At 34.5% G+C, this 24,355-nt stretch overlaps 1 protein-coding gene across 5 annotated transcripts in view; it reads left to right on the top strand.

Annotated features, from left to right (window-relative positions):
- PIK3C2G (phosphatidylinositol-4-phosphate 3-kinase catalytic subunit type 2 gamma) overlaps positions 1-24,355 on the top strand; it is a 364,684-nt gene that overhangs the window by 300,988 nt on the left and 39,341 nt on the right. For all 5 annotated transcript variants that reach the window (XM_072765938.1, XM_072765941.1, XM_072765940.1 and 2 more), the window contains 2 exons: positions 2,341-2,449; positions 22,839-22,914. In XM_072765938.1, the coding sequence (XP_072622039.1) occupies positions 2,341-2,449; positions 22,839-22,914 (185 nt within the window). The remainder of the gene's footprint in view (positions 1-2,340; positions 2,450-22,838; positions 22,915-24,355) is intronic.

Raw genomic sequence — 24,355 nt, 5'->3', positions numbered from 1 at the left:
ACTCTACTAATTAATTATTTAAAATATGTTAGTCATTGTTAAGTGGCTGCCGTTTTTGGTTTCAAAAACTTCTCTGTTCTACACTTTAATCTCTGTACTACATATTAATACAACTTGTAAAACCTTAAAAGTGTTAGTAATCTCTCTCCATATGCCTCTTCTCAATTTTCAGCTTTAGTTAGGATTATGCCTTGCTCAACAACTACCACCTGGTATTTAAATTGATTTAAAAACCATTCCAGCAATGTGTATTTGTGTACAGGCAGGGGTGGGGGAGGGCGCAGGGTGGGGGAAAGCAAGGCATATAGTTCCTGTATGCCCTTGACTATATTTGGGTGCTGACAGTCCCAAAGGAGCTAAGGCTTCCAACGATGCATATAAATGAACGATGAAAGCAAAATTTCTTCCGACTTCTAAGCTTACTAAGAGAAGCTCTACAAGAATTATGTAAACCTGTCCTGGAGAGTATGATCAGAAAGTTAGAGTCATAAAGAATAAAATTTAAATTAGTCATAGTATAGAACAGTGGTCTTCAAAGCACACTGTTTTTATACCTCTGGGTACCTTCCAAGAATACACAGGCATAGGAATGTTCTATAAAATTAATGGTCCTCTTTAAAATTAACTGGCTTAAGAAGGGTTGACTTCCTTTCCCTCTTCTACTTTCTTTTTTTTCTTTTTTTAAACTATTGACTTTTTTTTTAATTTTTATTTATTTATGATAGTCACAGAGAGAGAGAGAGAGGCAGAGACACAGGCAGAGGGAGAAGCAGGCTCCATGCACCGGGAGCCCGATGTGGGATTCGATCCCGGGTCTCCAGGATCGCGCCCTGGGCCAAAGGCAGGCGCCAAACCACTGCGCCACCCAGGGATCCCTCCCTCTTCTACTTTCAACATTACTTTTCTCCCAACCATCCAGAATCTTATTTTGATGCCTTATCCCAGAGAGGAAAAGATCTCTGAGAATCAAATAAAAGGCAAACCAAAACATTGGTGTTGGTATTGAAAAAATAAATTATTGTAATAATCACATATCAAATCTGTTTGCAAGTCAAGTGTTACCTAATCTTTGGCCTGAACAAAATGGAGGGAGGACATGATGGCATTGTCAGATAAAAGGTCATAAAAAATCATTTTCACAAAATGTTGCTATATTTGGCATATAACTCAAAAACATTTCAAACAATTGAACAACTTTATTTTGGCTAAATTCTTCAATTCTCTGATACTTAATTATATACAAGATTTTTTAAGTACATACCTCTGTAAAAACATCAGCAAAGGAATAAAATTGATACCGAACTCCATTTTATTTTAACATAAGGAGAATTCATCTACAGATATACAAATGAATATGTAAAACCTGCCCAATCTGTTTATCAAATGCATTTCTATGTTTTGGTTAATTGTATATGGTACTAATTGTTGTGATAATTAAATCTGGATGAAAAATTTTAATACCGTAAGCCTTATAACTGCAGGAAAACCTTTACAAAATAAAATGTCAATTATTTAAGTACACAAACATGATTTTGGACTTCCTTAACATTTCCAACAGGAAGCCATGAATAGTTTAGATGGCTCACAGTTATACACTTCTGTATTTGCTGACAGCATTTCACTATCCCTTCATGCCCCTACACCAGGGAAATATCTACACCAAAGAAGCAGAGGTATGAAGGAGGCAGCAGCAAGATTGCAGTCAGAGGAATATGCTAGAGAGTTCCTAAAAAGATGTATTTATCCAGCAAAATATGTTACCAAATGCTAACCATTAACAGATCATTCCACTTAGTAATTGGTCTTAATCACATCTACCCCAACAAGAGGAATCATCAGATAGAGCAGAGGAAGTTCCGCAAGTTTAACTCTTGAGGAAAGTGATACTTTGTTCCAAAAGACTAATACCAGATGGAAACATATGCCACTTGGTAAAATGTTTAATTTAGTTGGTGAAGAAATATCTCTAGTGAACCTAAAAGAAATAATACAATCTAACCTTTTTTGAAAATTATGAATCATTAAATTTCAGAAAGCATTTATCAGGCCTCCATATATATTTAAAGGACAAAATGTGTGGTCTTCTATAAACACAGTAAGAAACAACATATATATTAATGTGGTAAATTAAATTAAATTAGTATTAATATTAATGAAAGTTAAAACAGTGCAAGTGACCACAACTATGTTAATGAAACCCTCAGGATTATTCATGTGTTCCATTTTTTAAAAAATATTTTCATTGGCCTTTAAATCTGATGGTATAAATTCATGAACAACCCTAAGATGCAGAGGCCAATTTTCAAACTAATAAAAGATACACTTTTTTCTTTAAAACAGGTTTCCTCATTGGTGGCACTTACCTTTTACAAATTCAAACCACAAAAGATTCAGAGATCTAAATCATTACATGGAACAGATATTAAATGGATCATATGAAGTTGCAAACGTATGTTACAATTTAATTTTTTATTTTTTGCATAAAATATTGATGATTTTATGTATTATTACTAGAAATATTTTTAAATAATTGATAACATTGTTTTATTCCTATATTCATTCAACAAATGTGCGTGCCTAATATGTGTGAAATTCCTGTAGAGGAAACTGAAACAGCAAAAAAGGTATAGCACCTTGATATCAAATAACTTGAAATAATATGTGATTAGTGGGCCATCAGGATAGTAAGTGCCCTGGCGTTTCGAAAATTAAGAATCATTTCTGACTTTGATGGTAGAAAGGATTTGAGGAGAAGAGAACATCTGAGCTGAATCTTTAACAGTGGGTAGGATTTTTTTTTAAGGTTTTATTTATTCATTCAAGAGAGACAGAAAGAGAGGCAGAGACATAAGCGAAGGCAGAAGCAGGCTCTCCACATGGAGCTCGATATGGGACTCCATCCAGGAACTCCAGGATCACACCCTGAGCAAAAAACAGATGCTCAACCACTGAGCCACCCAGGCATCCCCACCAGGTATGATTTTAAAAAGCATTGGCCTAGGGAAGTATTTCAAGTAGAACCAAACAATTTCCCATAAATGTCAAAAGTGAAAAAAAGAAGGAGGAGGGATATCATTAGATTCTATTGCTTTTGTGATAAATTACCACAAATTTGGCAGTTTAAAACAACACAAGTCTATTTTCTTTCAGTTCTAAAGGTCAGATAATGGGTCTTAAGGGACCAAACTCAAGGTGTTGGTAGATTGGATCTTTCTGGAGATAGTAGAGGAAAAAAAATCATTTATTTGCCTTTTCGATTTCTAAAGATTTCCTGCATCCCTTGGATTGTGCCCTTTCCAGCAATTGCACACTCTGACCTCCACTTCTGTCACCACATCTCCTTCTCAGATTCTTACTCTGGCTCTCCTTGTGTTTATACTAGGCCTATCTGAATAATCCAGGGTAATCTCACCATTTCAGGATGCTTCAGTATTTTATCTGCAAAACCCCTTTTGCCAGGGAAGGTAACATGTTCACAAGCTCTGGGGATTAGAAGGTGAACATCTTTGGAGGGCCATTATTCTGTCACAGAGATAACATGAAAAAGTGCAAGAACACAATTCAGTTGAATCTCAGCATTCTTGTTAGGTATCTATGAAAGGAAGATTAAAACCAGCAAGGAGGTCAGGGCCAGGTTGTCAAGAGCTAGAGCTAAGCCTTAGAGGGTAGTGAGAAAATAAAAACAATACTATTATCCCAGATACATTGACATTTTTCTCAATAACCTATTATTCCAGATCCTGGCCTCCTTACTAGACTGGAGCTGTGTTCTTTTCAATTTTTAGCTTTTTAAATTGTACAACATGTATCTAGGAGAGTCTACAAAACATTTGGTAGAAGTGCACTGCATGGCTTTCAAGATAGAAAAGGCCAAGGGGCTTCTTTCTGCCAGTTTCTCTGAGGATATTCACTATGGGCACCTCCAGCTGCCCTATAATAAGTTGAGCTCCCTTGGGTCCACAACATGGAGAAACAATTATATAGAGATCAAATAGAGAGATGCCCAAGGGATACCACTCTGCCAGAGCCCAGCTGAGGTTACAGCCAACAGCTAACATCAACATCACGTATTTTGAGTGGATGATGACTCCAGCTCCAATCACCAAATAACTATTTATTAGAGACCTCAAGCAAGAATACCATAGGTGAGCTCAGCCAAACCCCAGGACTGAGAGACAATGACAAAATGATTGTTTAAACCAGCAACACAGGGCTAGACCACATCCAAGTTACATGGATTTTCATTGTTATATAGCATTCTGTTACATGAATGTATTGCAATTTGTAGATTCCTCTCTACACAGACATTTGGAATGCTTCCAAGTTGGGATTATTACAAATAATGCTGTTATGAATATTCTTTTACTTGTATGTCTCTTCATGCCCATGGATTTCATTCACTTATGAACAGAATTTCTGGATTTTAAGATACGCTTATTTTCTTTTTTTTAAGATTTCATTTATTTATTCATGAGAGATACAGAGACAGAGAGAGGCACAGGCAGAGGGAGAAGCAGCCTCCATGCAGGGAGCCCGACGTGGGACTTGATCCCGGGTCTCCAGGATCAGGCCCTGGGCTGAAGGCAGCACTAAACTGCTGAGCCCCCCCCAGGCTGCCCTAGATATGCTTATTTTCAACATTATAGACAATGACCAATTTACTCTCCTACTTGTAACGAATAGTGTTACCATTTCCCACAGCCTTGTCTATACTTGGTGTCGCCAACTCTCTCTAATTTTAGCTATTCTGGTGAGGGTACATCTCACTGCATTTTAGTCTGTATTTTCCTAACTACAAATGAGCTGGATTATCTTTTCATATGTTGTTTGGCCATTTGGATATTCTGTTTGGTGAAGTGCCAGTTTATGTCTCTTGCCCTTTTTCTATTAAATTATATGACATCCTCTTACTGATTTATAGTATTTTTCATATATTGTGGATATAAGTTCTTTGTTAATTAAATATGTTGTAAGGATTTTCTTTCACTCTGTGTTTTGTCCCCTTGTTCTTTTTATTATGTGTTCTGATAAACAAAAACTCTTCATTTTAATATAGTAAAATATATTCATATTTTCTTACATTAGAACATGCCCTACCTCAATGTCATAAAGACAGTTTCCTGTATTATCTTCTAGAAGCTTTGTTGTTTTGCTTTTCACATTTAGGCCTACAATCTATCTAGAATAGACATTTTAGAGTATGGCGTGAAATAAAAGTCATCTTATTTTTTTTTCATGTAGATTTTGAATTGTTCCAATTCTATTTAAAAGACTTTCCTTTTCTTGTTATTCTGCTGTGCCACCTTTGTGATAATTTAAATATCCACCTAGGTATGTGTCTACTTCAGGCCTCTTTTTTCTATGCCACTAATCTCTTTGTCTACCCTTGTGCCAACAATCTTAATTACTGTAGCTTTATAATAAGTCTGAAATCTCACAGAGTAAGTTCTCCTATTTTATCTTTATTCTTTTTTCTTTTTCTTTTTCTTTTTTTTTTTAAAGATTTTATTTATGTATTCATGAGGGACACAGAGAAGCAGAGACATAGGCAGAGGAAGAGGCAGGCTCCTTGCTGGGAGCCTGATGCGGAACTTGATCCCAGGATTCCAGGATCATGACCCTCAAAGGCACCCATTTTACCCTTATTCTTAAAGAATATTTTGGATCTTCGTGGACTTCTGCATTTCCATGTAAATTTAAAATTTTCTTTAAAAAAAGATTTTATTTATTTGAGAGAGAGAGAACTAGTGGGGGGAAGAAGGACAGAGGGGGAGAGAGAGAGAGAGAGAGAGAGAGAGAGAGAGAGAGAGAAGCTGAGCAAGGAGGAGAGTGCAATGCGGGACTTGATCCCGGGACCCAGAGATCATGACCTGAGCCAAAGGCAACTTCTTAACCAACTGAGCCATACAGGCACCCCCAAAATTTCAAATTTTTCTTGTTAATTCCATGCAAAAGCCAACTGGGATTTTAGTTGAAAATGAAGCTTAATATCTTCCAATCCATTATCATGTACTTATTTAAACCTTAAAAGTTTTTTTCTCAATAAGTATATTGTTATATGCATAGAGATCTTAAAAGCACTTTATTTTACTTGATATCTTATGGTACCTTTTTAATTTTTTTTTTACCAGTATATACATACAACTGATTTTGTATATTGAGATTTTCTCAACAAACTTACTAACTTCACTTTTAATTTTAATGATTTAATTGTGTTTTTAAAATATTCTGCTTATCATATCATCTGTAAGTAACAGGAGTTTTACTTTTCTTTCCAATATTTATATTTTATATTTCTTTTCCTGGCTATTTTGTACTCCATAGACTCCAAATGATGATGGCAGACATGCTTATGTTATTTTTAGATTCAGGGAAGAACTGTCTCAAGTTTCTCATTTAGTACACAGGTTTTTGTGGGTACCCTTTGTTATTTTAAGAAAGTTTCTTTCTGTTGTAAAAGTTTTGACAATACAGAAAATTTAATTTATCGAATTTTTTTCTGACTCTATTGCACTGATCAATGATTACCTAATAATAAATGTTTTTTCTCCTTTATCCCATTAGTGTGGTGAGTTGCACTGATAGATTTTCTGATTTTAAACAAATTTGCATTACCAGGATAAAACCTACATGGTCTAATGTATTATCCTTTTTATGTATTGCTGAATTTAACAATTTCTTTAGCATTCATTTTCACCTTTATTTATGACAAAGATATTCTATCTTATAATGCCCTTACCAGTTTAGAATGGAGGGTATGCTGACCTCATAATATTAGTTGCAAAGACTTCTTGTTTTTCTTCTTTTCTCTAGAAGAGTTTGTATAAAATTGGTTTTATTGGTTTAATTTGGAAAGCCATTTAGGTCCGGAGATTGAATTTATTTAAGAATTATAGGACAATCCACATTTTCTATTTCTTCCTGGGTCTAAGTTATAGCTCTCTAGAAATTTGTGCTTATTTATTGGCATAAAATTATTCAAAGCGTCTTCTCACAATCTTTTTAACATTTATAGGATCTGAAAAGGTGTTTTCTATTCCTTACATATGTCATTTCCTAGTCAGTCTTTCCAGAGGATTATGAATTTTACCAGTCTTTGCAAAGAATGAAATGTGGGAGTTACTGTCTCTATTGTATTATTTTTCTATTTCATTTGATTTTTATTATTTCCTTTCTTCTGCTTCCTTTGGTTATAATTTGTTCTATTTATTACATTCTCAAATAATTATTTGTTTATTTTCAACCTGTCCTCACATTTAAAATTCTAAGTCTCCCCTCCCAATCAAGATTTAATTGCACCCCATAGATTTTTACATATGATATTATCATTCTTCTAAAATATTTATGAATGTTTACTATGATTTTCCCATGATCATGGATTAAGTCTATTTAACCCACTTGAGTTTTATATGTTATACTAATAATGTATCCCATAAATGTAATAAGTACTTATCATTGTTTTATACAATCAGTATGTTTAATATTACCCTATATCTCATTTCTATTGCTATAACTCTGATTTTATATGTGACATTGCTTTCCCCTATACCTGATGAACACCAGTTATTATTTCCTTTAATATGAATTTGCTAATAGAAAAAAATTCTGAATTTGTATTTGAAAAGTTTTTGTCTACATTCAGAAGACAGTTTAACTAACTATAGTATTTGGATAGCAGTGATTATTTTGAAATCTTTAAAGCTATCAGTTCACTGTCTTTTAGCTTCCACTGATTCTGTTTAAAATCCACCTATTATAATTGTTCTTTCTTTTAAACTATTTTTTTCTTTATTTTTTATCAGCTTTTAAAGTTTCACTTTTTTACTGTTGGCTTTCACAATTTTAATTGCTCAGATAGAAGTTTGTTTCTATTTATCATGCTTGTTAGCTCTTCTGAAATTTCTTCCCTGATGTTATTCATCGGTTTTGGAAAGTTCTGTCATTATTGCTTCAAATATTGTTAATATTTTTCTTCTCTCTTTGTTTTTTCTGAAGCTATAATCACATATAAGTTGATCCTTCTTGCTGTATCTTCCATGTCTCATACCTCCACTCCAATATTTCTTATCCCTTTGTTCTCCAAACTTATTCTCAATATTTTCTTCTGACTTATCTTCTGCGTTACTTCTTCTCTACTAATCTGTGTTTAATGTACCATTAGATCCATCCTTTGAATTATTAATTTCAATTATTTTTCAGTTTTAGAATTTCCTTTTTTCAGTTTCTGGTTCTTTGCTGAAAATATCTCCTTTTTTTATTTCTTTGAAAATAATAAACTTTTTTTTTAAGATTTATTTATTTGAGAGAGAAGAGTGGAAGGGCAGACAAAGAGGGAGAGAGAGAAAGATGAGACTCTCAAGCAGACTTTCTGCTGAGTTGGGAATCAGACATGGCACTTGATCCTAGGACCCTGAGATCATGACCTGAGCTGAAATCAAGAGTGGGATTTTCAACTGACTGAACCACCCAGGTTCTCCTAAGCATAGTTATTTTTAAATCTTTCACAGACTTCAATATTGGGGCCCACTGCATATATATTTCTATTGTCTAGTGTTTCTACCCATCTTTAATCATTCAGTCTTATTCCTTTGTAAGCCTGGTTATTTTCCTTTTTATTGTGGCCAGATATTGTACTGCAATGTCCTTTGCAGAAATAATTGGAGGCCTATGTTGCCGTTATATTAGCCTAAAGAACTGTAATATCTGAGGACATTAACAATCTAGGATTGATTGCTGACATTCAATTGCAGGGATTCACATTTTTCAAACCCAAGCTGTAGCGTTTATGAGAGTCTATTTCTAGCTCATCTTTCTTCCTTAGATGTAGCCATTTTGAATCTAAACCCAAAATAAGGCAGATTCACCAAAAGCCTAGTTGGCAGCTTTGAATTCCATTTCCTTTCCTCTTATCTCTGCAAAGTGGTCAAAAGTACAGCTCAATCTCTCAGCCCTTCCACTGCCTCAACCTATATCAATAAACACCCACAACAAAAAACAAGTAGTGCCAGAACCCCAGTTCACATCTCCAAATTCTTGCCCCAGATCTTTGCCTGGTAATTCTTCACTATCTTGTTATCTCTCTGATGCTTCCAAGCAAAGTTTAAAAAACAAATTGAGTAGTAATCCAATTATCCTCAGCAGGAGGTTTGCACTGAATGACTTAATCTACTATCATCAAAAATAAGAGTCTAGACCCCCAATTTCAACCATACCACCCTTCAGCTTCCAAAGTTATCTACCATTCTGTCTCCTAACCCCCATCCTATGCTCAAATATACCTTTTCTCTCATAGGTAGCCATTTTAGAGGGCCTAGGTCTATTGACACTTCCCATCTGAAAAAAATATTTAAGAATTTCTTGGTGAAGTATTTAGTATTCACCAGTGATTATGAAAATAGCATAGAAAATTGAAGAGAAATAACAAACCCCAATTCTGCTCCTCTCTCTCATACGAGTAAAAAAAAGCTTTCTTAGATCCCCCCGCCCCATACACCCACATCTATGTATATAAGCTATACGTGCATACAGATGTTACAACTCATCTTGAATGTTCAAGGGAGCACTAGCTCTCTTTACTATTAGGTGTTCGTATCACCATTTGTACAAAAGGTTTCAGAGGCAAGTACCAAACTAATAGAATCCTCCAGAGTTCTAGGAGAGACATAAGACCCTTTAGGGATTTATCTAGAACACTATCACTAAGGGTATAGAGGGCAAGCCTCTAAGAGTGTTTTGCCTTTTAAAAAATAGAAACCATTTATGGAATATTTTTAAGTAATCCACATATCTGGAATAACTTTAATGTCGCCAATGGGAGCTCATTTTTAATATTTATTATGCTGGCCAACAAGCTACCATTTTTATTTTAAAAATCTATCTCTGACATTCAAGATGCTAATTAATAAAATGCCCATTGTTTATGGAGTTGTAAATGATTGACAGAAGCACTTATAATAATAGCCCCTAGTATGCATACGGCTCTCCTCCCCCATCCAGGTGTCTCTCTTAGCACAGCCTTGTTTCGGACATTAACAGACCCTTCTGCAGTCTTAATTAAATGCCAGAAGCATGTGGGTTATACTATGTATACAATACATAATATCATGCTGTATATGCAGATATAAACTTCAGTAAGTCACAGGCATTATAATAGGAGAACTGCACTAGATCCCACAACTGGGACTCAATAAAGGGTCAAAGAATCCTGTTTTTCTCAGCTGTTATTTCAACAATCTTTCTCCTCCACTTGGAGCTTGGGAAAGACATTAGGTGAGACTACTTGTACAGCCATGGTTTGAATTTTTTAAAATAACATGCTGTGTCTTAGAGTAAATCAGTGTATATTAAGAAAACCTTACTGGAATTGGAAAATACAGTGGATTAATGAATGTATTAAAAATTCTGTCTCAACTGTAGGCTCAGTGATTTAGGATATTAGCTTACTGCTATACTTCCCAATTGAGTAATATTGTGGTTTGATGATTAATAGACTCACTTAACAGAAGAAAATCCCACAATTCAGCAATAAGGGTCTTATGGCTATTAGGGAAAAAAAAACAAAAACAAAATTGTCAATAATGACTACATTAGATTCCATATAGTCAGTAGCAAGAGGTAAAACTTTTGAATTCCTATTTTCTAAGACTAGTTGTTCAGTTGTTCTCAAACACAGTTTCTGGACTGTGCTAGGAATCTCACTTGCAAATTTAGAGGAACAAAAATTTTTGACCGCTTCCTAGACAGACTAAATCAGAAATTTTGGTCATTGATTATTTTTTTAAGTTTATTTTTTATTTTTAGGAATCTCTCTACCCAGAATGGAGCTCAGATTCATGACCCCGGGATCAAGAGTCTCATGCTCTATTGACTAAGCCAGCCAGGGACCCAATATCAGAAATTTTGGAGATGAGGCCCAGCAGTCTGTATTTTAACAAGCCTTGCAAGACATTCCAATGCACACTATTGTTTAAGAAAAATTACTTCACACTTTTTTTTTTTACCTCTTTCCCTTTTATTTCAGTTTGGAGATGGTGAGACATTCGGCCTTCAATAGAGTAGATACTCATGTATCTTACTGTATTATTGACTTTCAGTAAATGTAGGCTCAAGGAGGTTCTGCTACACTATTATTTCCAGGCTGGTAGACTCTCAGCTGGAGATGCTGTTTGGTATCAAAGGACAAGTGGCTGAGCACTTATATAGGTATATTTAACTCAATTCCAAGTGAGTTAGAGAAGACATCTCAGAGAGTAGGACATTCAAGTTATTTTTAAAGGGCAAATAGGAGTTAGTAAATAGAAATTGGGAGAAAGTTGTGCCAGATAAAGGGAACTCTAAAGGCACAGCATCAACTATAGTTACATGCTTTCCTCTTGTTTTGAGGCTTAAAGAACTCACTGACTATATTCATTCAATTTTTACCCATTTATATAGCACAATTACAAACTTATCAATATTTAATAGATATTTTAAATGAATAACAGAATCATTAGCATATACTAACCATAGGGTTTATATTGCTTTTCAAAACCTAAAAGATTGGAAATCTGCATCTGAAAAGTACCTAGCAGTGGTCTCTTATTTTATTCTTCTATCCTACAAATTTCAGATTTTTTAAGAAATTAGCTCATGGTTCCAGAATATGTTATTCATTTATGTTTTACACAGAAAATACTACCTAATAAGTAATAAATGTTTTAAAATTTGTAAAAAAAAAAGATGGGACTTCCAGGCAAAGTGGTCCCTTCCCTCCCCTCCCCCACTCACACTTAGTTTCTCCTCTGGATCAAACACATAATAAGAGAATGTTTGGAATCTGAAAAAATAAAAATAATAAATAAATAACACTTGTTGAAAAATTGAAAATTTGGATGATGTTACAAAATAAAAATTAATGTAATTTTGATATTTTTCCTCACCCCAGCATATAATCCCACATGAACCACATGATAGAGACTTCTGGTTTGCTAGAGAATAATGTTGGGAGTCCTACTAGCTGCTAACTTAGAGACAGATCCCACTGGTTACCTAGTACCGAGCCCTGGAATACTACCTGGTCATGCTTATAAAGAATGAGCATTAAGAGTGCACTGAGTCATGATTGTACCTTTCAGAAAGACTGCTCAAAGCACATTTTTAATATGTCTGTTATGATCAAAGAGAAAGAAGTAAACAGTGTGTGTTCAGCATGGAAATAGAACTATATGATAAGGAAACTAAAAACAAAGATGTAAAATAATTATTGAAAACAGTATTAGATGATAGTAAGGCTATACTATGATAAATGGTTAAGTGTAGATATATTACATATGCATGAATTTAGACTATTGTCCTTGCATAGTCAATATAAATTGTATCCAATCTTTTGAATATATTTGGTTTTATGTCTTAAATCAGTAAGTAGTGGGAAATAAGGTATAGCAGAGGCTTCTGCCCTATAGGATCAAAGCAACTTAATTTCTTTCATTGGATTTCAAGTGCTTTTTGTATATTTAAGAATATAGAATGTTGACATCTTTTTAAATAAACTTTATGCCTAACATGGGACTTGAACTCAAGGGTCACATGGTCTACCAATTGAGCTAGCCAGGTGCTTCCTTTTAGAATGTTGACATCTTAATGTCCTTTCCTTACTCTGACATTCTCTGAAGGCCAAGTCCATTAACTTACACTATAGTCAAAGGACCTCATGGATATGGCAGCTGTCTATAAGGGAAAATGCTGAGGGGATAGTGGATGGGATTGTCATCTTTGTATGACAGCTGGAGGCTGCCTCATTGATTATACTAAAGCTGTCTTAAAGGCAATGCCTTTTCTGGATAAACTGACAAAATATCTAGTAACCATGGAAGGTGCCAGGCTTTAGCTTGTTTAGGCAGAGACAAGTAAGTGCAAAGTTGAGAGGCTTCTGATTTCTGGCCCTAGTGTGAATAAGACAAATACTGAGATCTGTTTTCATATGGCAGCAGGCTTTCATTAGGGAATTCTTAAATGTAGCTGCTCACAGGATAAGTTCATATAGAAGTGCTAACGGAGGACTGTTATGAGAGGGGAAAGCAAAGGAATCACACATAACAAGTAGGGAAGACTTGCAAAGGTGCAGCTTAACATAGCAAGGCTCAGTGAATATTGTTGCCCATCACAATCAGTGTATATGCATAGATGAACAAAACCACCAAATATGTAGCTCACAGGTTTCATCATGTTCACCTTTGCTAATGTGCTTACTAAAGTACTACTATAGATACCCCCAGGAAGAGATGTTTCTATTTTGTTTTGTGTTGTTTTTAATTTCTGTTGGTCAGTATTTAGGAAAAGGAAGGCTAAGCAAATTTCAGGCACCATACTTTTTTTTCTTGGTGGAATTAAGGTCTGAGAGTTGAATGAGAAAAATAAAAGGAAGAAAAAGAAAAGAAGGTATTTATATCATCAAACATGAGAGACTATTGTAAAATCACAGATCCTGGAAATGCTCCAAGTGAGAATAAGTCAGCCATCTTCTAACACTGGACTTCCAAAAAGGAGAATCCGATTTATCTCATACAAAAGGAAGCCAATATTACAGGCGTGCCTTCTCCCAAAGTAACACCTCCCCTAATAATTTAATGAATTTTGTACACTGAGTACATTAAAATACCTTCCTGAGATGTAAATCCTATATCTATTTATTAGTTGTCATGTCTGTACTACAAAATAAGTAAGGTTATGCTATATTAATAAAAATCAAATCAGCAAAAATTACATGTGGACACTAGCCACTTTGAAACACTACTGTATATCTAGGTATCTGTATTGTTTTTTTAAGAACAGAAGTAATTTAGATGCTCAGGCAGATTTAAGAAATTCTATCCTAGAATGTCGAAAGCTAAATTAGTACTCTAAGGAGCTTATAGTCTTTGTCAGTTGTCTATGGTGATAAGTGCCAGTGGCCACATAAAGACTTTCATAACTTTTTTCATTGGGTTTTTTCCCCCTTATTCCTAAGGAACTTTATGGGTCTTGATATAATACTCATTATGTGGATTACATGGTAATAGAACAATAATAATTTGACAGGGCTATCATCAGATGCTGATTAGCATTAATAAGCAGTGTGACCTGCCTAATCATTCAGGTTCTTTGTGCATAATGCATAATGTGGTCAGTTTTCAATTATCTTCAAATGGATTCATCACGGTGAAAGCTTTATGGGTCTCCATATGTTGGTGGACACTTCTCTGATTCAGTTATTTTTTTATGTTCTGGAAATGAAAATTTATTTTTAAGATCAACTAAATAAAACATTTTTGGCCTAGAAATCACATAAATCATTTCAAAGTAAGTCATGTTGAGATTTTTTTTAATTTTGTATTATTGATACAGTTTTTCTCTGTAAACATAGTTATCTACATAAACACCAAAAGTTATCTGTGTAAGTTATCTACATAACAACAAAGTTATCCACACAGACATCAAAATCTATAAAGTCAAAAATGAAACTTGAATATTTTAATTATTTTAATGATGTGAATGACTTAGAGGAAATTTTTATGCACACACAAGTTTCCTTTCCTTTTCTAATAAAATAAGGAATTCTATTTCATCTGTGTGAGATTGAACCCCGCATGAGGCTCCTCTCTCAGTGCAGAGTCTGCTTAAGACTCTCTCTCCCTCTACCCCTCCCCACCACTTGTTCTCTCTCTCTCTCTCTCTCTCTCTCTATATATATATATATATATATATATACATATATATAGATAACACTGATAACACTGCAGGCAGGATAAATGAGAGATCATATATAGATATATAGATATATATCATTCTCTCTCAAATAAATAAATAAATCTAAAAAACCCACAAAAAACAGTTTTATTCCTTCATAGATGCTTGTCATGTGGCAGTGTAGGAAAGGCAAATAATCCTACTATGCTTATACACTAAAACTCATACTTTTTTAGTTACATTAGTATATTTATTATTAAAGTACATTTAGTACATTTATTTACAACTATTTAAAATATTTTATATCACATATATAACTTAGTAAAGATTTTTAAATTTTTATTGGGCATGAAAACTATAACATTACTATGTATTAACACTCTAGATTAAGAGCTTAAATTGGTTGTAGAGAACAAATTGGAGAGATTCGACTAATGCCATATAAACTTTATTCTCAATGAGTTTATAATATGGTGATAAATACAGACATGAGCATTAGGAAATATATGATAGTAAATGGAAAAAGGGGAGAAAGGAAGTAGAAGATACAGCTGGAATATAAAACGGGACAACTTTATCTTGATAAAATCAACTGTTACATTCCCTTCTAGGGTCATTTGCGATTCTAAGCAGTCTTGCTTTTTGTCAAGGAAATGAGATAAAAAGTCCAGTATCAGGTATCTAAATTTAGATGGGAAAGACATCTCTGGGGCTTTAGTCTAAAGACACAAGAGCAACCCAGATAGAGGGATTCCTGTAAATCTCTGAGACCATGTCTGTCTACCTATCTGTCTGCCTCTTTCTCTCTCACACATACATGTAATCTGTTGATAAAAGAAAATAGACATAAATGAAAACTATAATTACATAGTACCCCATTATCTCTTCTAATGAAGTTGGAAGCATCAGTTTAGACATCCTAGTCCTATATCTATCTGGCTTTTGTTTGTTTAGCTTTATTTTCTTCTCTCAAGCTAATAGAAACTTCTTTTCTTTCAATGTAATTTCATTCCACAAGCAAACAATAGTTGTGGTAACAGGAATTTCTTGCCTTAAATTTTGCTCTGTTTTGGTGGAATTTTGTTGCAAACTAAATAAAATCTTTATAAAAAACAATATAAACATAAAATAAAAGTTATAGCAAATGATTACAGTACCTAAACACACATGTACCCACATTTGATTCAGCTGAGATATATAAACAGCTGTTGTTTTTTAAAATTTTAAAGCCATATTAATTGTCATGTCTAGCTCTTTGCAATGTTGCTGTTAATTTCTAAAAGCCTCTTAAAATAAGAAATAATATCACTTATGGCTTAAGCAATGTTATTTTTTTTAAGCAGAAATCAAATGTCAAAGTAAATCCAAATGGGTAAATCCTAGCTTAATAATGAACATATGTTTCTTGTTCCCTCCTTGCTAAACCCAGATGTTAATTGCTACATTTGTCACTACATTGCTCTTTTCCTATTTAGAGCTGGCTGAGATAACACTGCAGGCAGGATAAATGTCATATGTGTACCATCAGTAAAACCAAGATTATTTTTCAGAGTCTAGTGAAATACTGATGACATTTTAGAATCAGAATTATGAAAGATTCTTTAGAAGTTCACCGTTCTTCATAGTATCATTCTATGTAGCTCTAATACAAATATAGTGGGTTGAACTACATTAAAGACTGGACATTCTGACAAGCTGCTTTATGAAAAAGGCAATAAAATACAATTACTGTTCAACTTTGATTTAAAACTCTTATGGGAATTCATTTTTAAATTCACATTTTTAGAGACTTTCAGTGTTTGAGAGAGATAGATTTAGCTTATTGTTTTAACTCACTGAAACTAAATCTTGCGGCCAATTTTAGATGTTGGCTGGCCAGTTAATAAATGGGAATTCTTAATGTGTTATTTTAAAGAAAGAAAAATTGTTCTCAGCGTTATATTAAATTACTTCTGATGCTTGCAAATACTTTGTCTCTGTAGTCTTTGAGAGCAATAATATGTTCATATGATATAAGAAAAACACTAAAGTTTTGAGCAACTTTGAATTGATCGACCTCAAAAATCAATCATTTTAAATTGCAAATGGCTTAATAATATAATTGGTAAACAATATATTAATAAGAGCTCTGAACTTAACAAAAACATAAGCTGATACAGATTTTAATTTTAAAATTGTTCAATTGGCTTTCAAATTTGTTCTTTATTGACTGCATTTCTAACTTTAAAGTACATTATTAGACTTTTAAAACCCCTTATTAGATGAACATCATATATATACATATATATATATAACCCCATAAAGCATTTAATATAGCCTAATGCATTTACCTGAACCATTGATATATCAAAAACCAGTAACTTTAGAGTCCCTGAACAAATACCAACCTTTTAATAATTTATTCACTAAGTATATATCATTCCACATAGGAAGGATGTTCCAAATATTTAACAAGTGTTAGGGCACTAACCAGTCAGGATAAGTGACATTAAACCCACCATTATGGCCATACAAGCTTGTATTGATTGAATATTTGCTGTGATGAAGAAAACTAGGAGCAGTGGAGAGTGGGGGCAAACAGGAGTTTAAATCAAAACACACTAAGTTTGAGTTCCATAGGAGATTTCTTTTTGTTAAAAGATTTTATTTATTTGAGAGAGAGAGTGATAGTGAGAGCAAACATGAACAGGGGGAGGGACAAAGGGAGAAGAAGAAGTAGTCTCCCCACTGAGCAGGGAGCCTGATGCGGGACTTGATCCCAGGGCTCTGGGATCATTACCTGAGCCAAAAGAAGATACTTAACTGCCAGCCACCCAAGCACCCCTCCACATGAAATTTCTAATCAGAGATGTCAAATGGTAAATTGGATGTCTTGAGTTGAGGGAAAAAGAGAGGCTGGAAATAGAAATATTGGGGTTGTAAGCAAGTAATTGGTTTTTAAAGCCATGAGATTGGATGAAATTACTTAGAGTGAAATATATATATATATATATGAGAAGAAATCTGAAGAAGACTAGACTATGCAACACACCAATTTTAAAATTTGAGAAGATGAGAGAACCATCAAGAGAGGCTGAGAAAAAGCAACCTGTTGGAGACCAGAAGGATTTTATGCCCAGAACCCAAGAGAAAAATCTATTTCAAGGAAGGAAAAAAAATAGCCGTTTCAAGTCCTACTGATAGGTCAAAATTTGTCAGTTGGCCACTGGATTTGGCAAAATGGGTGTCATTTGTGAACCTAGCAAGAGCAGTTTGATGGGAGTGTTAGGAACAAAACCCTGATTAGGATAGGTTCAAAAGAGAATATGAAGGAATTTGGGATAGAAAGTAAAATATTGTTGAAGGTGCTTTTCTCTAAGGATGAACAGAAATAAGACAGTGTGCAGGGAAATGTAGGTCAGGAATTTTGTTTATTGAAATAAGTTACAGCATATATGTATGCTGCTAGGAAGATCAATTAAAGAAGCAAAAATTGATGATGAGAGAAATGAGAACTTAGCCAGAGACCAAAATGTTGACCTTGAGTAGAAAACAGGGCATGGGATCTAGTGCCCAAATCAGTCTTACATTAAAGCACAGACAGTCCTCCCATGTAATAGAAGAAAGGGCAGAAGTAAGGTAAGACGATAGATGTGTTGGTGGGAGCTCGCAGAAATTCTTTGCTGTTTCTATTTTTTCTGTCAACAAGAAGACAGCCTTGAGAAGATTAAAAGAGGAGGAAAGTGTGTTTAAAGTGTGTTGGCATGTTGAGGAGTAAGGATAAGATATTAAATAAACCTATAGATTAGTAGAAGGATAAATGGACTCGTGACATGTACAGACTCGCCAGAAAATCTTAAACACCAACTTGAGGGTACTGAGCATGAGGTGATAGTAAGACCAGTAAATGTGGTTTAGCACTTTTCTCCAGGAACATTCAGTAGGCCTGCTACAGTTGCAGAGTTGGCAGAGAATAACCCAAGTTGGGTTTTTTTTTTTTGACAAGTATATAGTATAATAAAAGGAGAAAGGGCCAAAACAGTTGAAAGAAATATGCAACAGTTATTAGTATCAACCATGGGATCCAAATTGGCCAAAAAAGGACAGAAGAATATGAAAGGAGTTAAGGCCAATAAAAAGGTCTTAGAGTCAACAGATTGTTTGAGTTGTATAACTAGAAGGGAATGAGCTGGAAAGGAAGAAGATGGTGATGGTAGACTAGGCAGCTAAAAATCAAGATAATGGAAGAGGTTTCTTCACTGATCAAGACAAGATTAAGGGAACAGGAGTGGCTGATGGGATGCAGAACGAGATCAATGGATGAAAAGAGTTCAAAAACAAAGAATGTACAACAGGGAAGAATAATTTCTGTGAATATTATAATAAGCATGAATTATGACAAGTACTATTGAAAACAATGACAATATTCCAGGGTGGAAAATGTTCAACAGAGGAAGGTGAAGGACCAAGAGATCAGTAGATAAGTTCAACAGAAAGCTGGGATGGCAGTACAGTCAGCAGATATGATCTTCAAGGCAGTGTATTTTTAGAAAATAAGAATGAATGGAAGTAAGAAGACCAAGGAGATGCAAGGAGGATAGCTACCTCACAACCAGGACCAGGGTTATAAAGGGAATGAGAAAGAACACAAATGCAATTTTAGAGATTTGGTAGGAAAGCAGAATGGAATGCTCAGAAAATACAATATATTGAGCAGTTTTGCTGTAATATTCTCCAAAACTGGCCACTGTTTTTTCTTTCTTCCACAATGCTGCCCAGTCCTCTTTCTAAAAAATATCTGCTTGTCTGCTTAAAATTCATCAACAGGCTGTGGTAGTTTCAAGCTTGTGTAGAGCTAGCATGCTCTAGGACTCCTACAAAGCTCTCTCTGGCCATATTTCCTATCTGTCCCCCACATGCATTCTTCACATCTATAGGCCTTTAGCAGTGGTAATACAGGTGGGCCTGGGCTTACTGACTACACTCTACCAGTCTTTGTTTTGGGGGCCTTTTTTTTTCTTTTGGTACTAATTTCAATCAGTGAATCCTTATACTATATAGTATTCAGTTTTCTCACTTATGGAATAAAGTAATCAAAATCAGAGGTTTGTGCTTTTTTTCTTTTCTTTTTTTTTAACCTGGGAAACTATTACCTGTTGAAGAATTAAGCAGAAAAGCAACAGTCCTCATAATGTGAGAATATCCCAGGTGTATTGCAGGACATTTAGGACAAATGGCCTTGCCCATTAACTGCCAATTGTATCCTCTGAGGCAACCAAAAGTGTGCTCACACATTTTCTAGACATTTCACATTGTAGAGTAGTGAGATAAAATGCAGGCCGCCTGGTTAAATTTGAGTTTGAGACAAACAAATACATATTTTTTAGAATAAGTACATTGCAAATATTGCATGGATATCCTGTTTTTATTTCCTATATCTGCCAGCCTTACCGATGGGCAACACTGCTAAGTAGGATTATACCTGTAGTCCATGTAAAAATGGCACCCATAGAGTTGTTCAGTGTACAACTTATACAGCTAAATGTAGCCACATTGCTTGGGAGTCGATACAAACCCAACTGAGAACATTGATTTATGTTATCAGTAAGAACAGTTGTAGTTGCTGAAATTTCTGTAACTAAAACTACTCAGTGGTGTTGTGTGAAAAAGCAGTGGGAGGCATGCATATGAGTAAAGTCAAGTCTGAGAAAATTTTAAAATCAATTATTTTGAAATCCAGCAACGTTACTTTTCTTACCTTCTTTATCTCTTTTATTGATTTCTGCCTGCATTGACACTGAGTCGTGTTTCTTCTCAAGGATGAAAACAATCTTATTACAATAAGGAATCAGTATTTAGTATGTCACCCACACCAGAATTACAAATGAGGATTTCAAGGATATGACAGTGTAAACACAAGGGAATAATTAGCTAGTGGTGACATTTCAGACAGTAATTGGGAAGATATTCTGCCTACTATTGAAGTTTAATAGCCATTGGGTGGTGAGGCCAAAATGTCACCAGAGAAGAATAATTGACTAGTTGTCAAAAGGCCGAAAGAAGGTCAAATTTTCCTCAACAAATTCTGCACAGTCTGAAGTTTGACTTCAAGCTTTCAAAGAAAAAAAAAAACTTGGTTTGGTCAGCATCCTGAATATGGATACATTTCTTGAGGATAGATCCTTATTAAGCAAGTTCACAAGAGATCAATACATAGAGATCAAAATTGGTAATTAATTTACTATGATGCATAAAACTGCTACAAAGATAAGAATATTTGCAGTGTATTCTATATCTAACGACAGATCTCAGTTAAGAAATATCTGTTGAACAAAAATACTGTATTACATATGAGTGAGTAAATGGCAATACCTACTCTTATTATCTTATTGTCTAGGCTAAAAGAGTAGAAAAGAAAGCACGTGATAAGCCGTGGGCAATGGGTGGATAGGAGTAGAAAAAATAGATAATGGAATGTGTAGGAAGACAAGTTAGTGAGAGAGCATAACACACTTGAGGAAATAAATATAATTCAGCGTAGTTAAGTATAAAGCACTGAAAGAGAAATAGTGAGAGATGAAGAGGGGAAATGAACAAGATCCCAGCCAAGAAAGGTTGTCCAAGCCTTGTGAAGCAGTTGAACTATTTCTTAAGAGCAGTGGGGAGCCACTGACATGTTTTAAGCAGTTAAGTGTTAGATTTTTATTTTGAAAGATCAGTTAGACAATTAAGCGGAGAATAGATTGGATTAAAGGGTAACACGATAAGGATTGGGAACCCTGATGTAATTTAGGTGAGAAGTAGTGATGCTAGAAGTCAGAAGCATACCTGGAAGGAAGAAATGAATAGTTGAGGTATTTAGGAATTAAAATCAATAGGACTTAGCAATAAATATTATGTGTGGGATAACTGAGAACAGACAGGCTAAAAAGATACACCTTTTTTGAGCCTGTACATAGGGAGAAGTAGCAATTTGAGGGCAAAGAAAATCCATTTATTGGTGCACTTTTGGTTTTAATTGTCTTTTAAACAGCCAAGGAAGCCAACAAATAGGTATTTAGGTATAGAGGGGTGAGGCTCAGGAGATAGATCTGTGATAAAGGTTCAGATTTGTGCATCATTATAAGAGCCACCAAAAGGGATAACATCACCCAGAAAGAATGGGTCAGTAATGAGAGAGATAGCCTAAAAGTGAGGAATAGTAGAACTTAAATTATAAGCCAAAAAAAAAATAAATAAATACAGAAGAAGCCTGGAAAAAAGTTCAAAGAGAAGAGGTGAACAAATGGAAGCAAAACTGGGAGAACTTAGTATCATAAAAGCAAATGAAAGAGAGTTTTTCACTAAAAATGGAATAGCTATATAAAGGCCAAGAAAATCCCCAATAGATTTGGAAAAAAAGACATTCAAACAGAAAAAGTTGTTTAAAATAATGGTAAGAACATTTTTGGAGGCCAATCAGTGGCAAAAACCTGTGTGTTGTACATCATAAAATCAGTAGAAATTAAAGAAGTGGAACCAGCATGAATGTTGGCAACTCTTCTCATAAGTTTTGTCGACATGGGGGAGAATAACACAGGATTTGAAAGGGGCCTTAGTGACAGGGTATTATTTATGTGTGAGTATACCTTATGTGGTTTGTCTCTTCTGTTTGCTAATTATTAAAATGGAGAGACTACTTTATGCTGATGAGGAAGAAAGGAAGAAGATGATGGTACTAAAGTATAGATTGAGATATTCCGCAAGGTTCTTGAGGAGGAAGGAATAGAGTCTAGGGCATAGATGAAGGGATCACCACTGGGTGCTATCTTAGTTAGGTTGGGTTACCATAACCAAGTACCACACTGGGTGATTTAAACAACAGAAATACATTGTCTCACATTTTTGGAATCTGAAATCAAGGTGTGGAAAAGGTTGGTTCCTTACGATGGCTGTGATGCAGGAATTTATTCCAGGCCTCTCTCCCTGACTTATAAAAGATCATCTTCTGCCTGTGTCTCTTCACATTGTCTTTCCTACATGAATATCTGTGTCTAAATTTCCCCTTTTTATAAGGACACCAGTCGTATTAATTAGGAGTACATCACCCACCAGTGAATAGGAGCAATAAATAAATCTAAGACATGAAGAAATATTATCCTTTGTCTATTTTTCAGAGTGATTGTGTGCTTAGTTTTTTCCTCTCTGAGCCTGTGCAACAAACAATTGAAGAATCATCCCTTCTGGACCTAGGCAAGTAATTTTATCAGTATTATTATGTACAATTTTTGAGTTTCAATATAATCGTGCAAAAAATATCACAACTATATTTTTTTCAACTTTCAAATTAAAATCCTTTTAAAGAGTAAGCTTTAAGGGTCTTTTCTTTTTCTTTTTTTAAAGGATCTTTTTCTATTTTCAAAGCTTTTTAACCCCTTAGAATATATTCAAATTAAATTAAACTGGCATGTATTTGTCTAATTATAATAACTACATGATGTCGCACTATTAACTCATTTTAATTAATTGTGCATTGAGGTGGAATTGCATGTCAGAGACAGAGTTCCTGTTTTCCCTTGCAGGTAAGTCTTCCAGTTTACTCAACATCTTAGGAAGCAACAAAAATAAATATTAGGCAATAGTAGTGATTATGAATTATCTAGCAGTTTCACTCTTATCTTTTAAAGCTCAGTAATTACTCTACCTTCCTCATGAAGTCTTCTTTTTATTACCTGGATCCCAAACTAGCCCAGAACAATTATCCACCCTATTCTCTGCCAGATGTGTGTTAATTATTAACTTTTCTAACATCTCTCCTAGACTGGCAGGGACTCTCTTTGAATCCCATCAATTTTAAGCATTTGTAATAAATTTTCATTGCCAAATTAGGATTATTATTGTAAAAAATAAAATAGTTATCTGAATTTTTTCTCATTCACTTATTTCTTACTACATCATACAATATGCAAGACATTCTGGTAGAATGATGGACACAAGATTTGAGTCTCAATATTTGGCGGCATTGTTTTAAAACAACAGAACAGGGCAGCCCGGGTAGCTCAGTGGTTTATTTATTTATTTATTTATTTATTTATTTTTTATTATTTTTTTTTTTTTGGAGGGGCTCAGCAGTTTAGCAGGCCTTCAGCCCAGGGTGTGATCCTGGAGGCCCCGGGATCGAGTCCCACATCAGACTCCCTGCTTCTCCCTCTGCCTGTGTCTGTGCCTCTCTTTCTCTCTGTGTGTGTGTGTGTCTCTCTGTGTCTCTCATGAATAAATAAATAAGATCTTTCAAAATAAATAAATAAGTAAATAAAACAGAACACACCTAAGCAGAATATGCAAATCATTACAACAAACAAGGATTAGCAGAAAGTTGGTCCTTCTTGTATTCTTTAAATTATTTTCTGTTCCGTAATTCCAAATTCTTCATACTTTTTGTCATGTTCATAACAGGAAAAAATTGTATTTTAAGCACTATTCTTGTCAGGTGAAACTTTCTGCTTATGTTATTAAATGATTAGAGGACAAAATAATTTAAGTGTATTAAAATATTGGTTGACATAGGATGACCTTAAGCAAAAATCTCAGAATTTACCATATTTACTACTTCTAGTAACAAATTGAGGGTATTCTAGATAACTGTATCTAGACACAGACTTGTAAAAATCATATTGGTAATACTTTGTAATCT

This window comes from Vulpes vulpes, chromosome 8 (assembly GCF_048418805.1).
Source record: "Vulpes vulpes isolate BD-2025 chromosome 8, VulVul3, whole genome shotgun sequence".
In the NCBI taxonomy this organism is placed as follows: domain Eukaryota; kingdom Metazoa; phylum Chordata; class Mammalia; order Carnivora; family Canidae; genus Vulpes; species Vulpes vulpes.
This window is presented reverse-complemented; position numbering and strand designations above follow the sequence as displayed.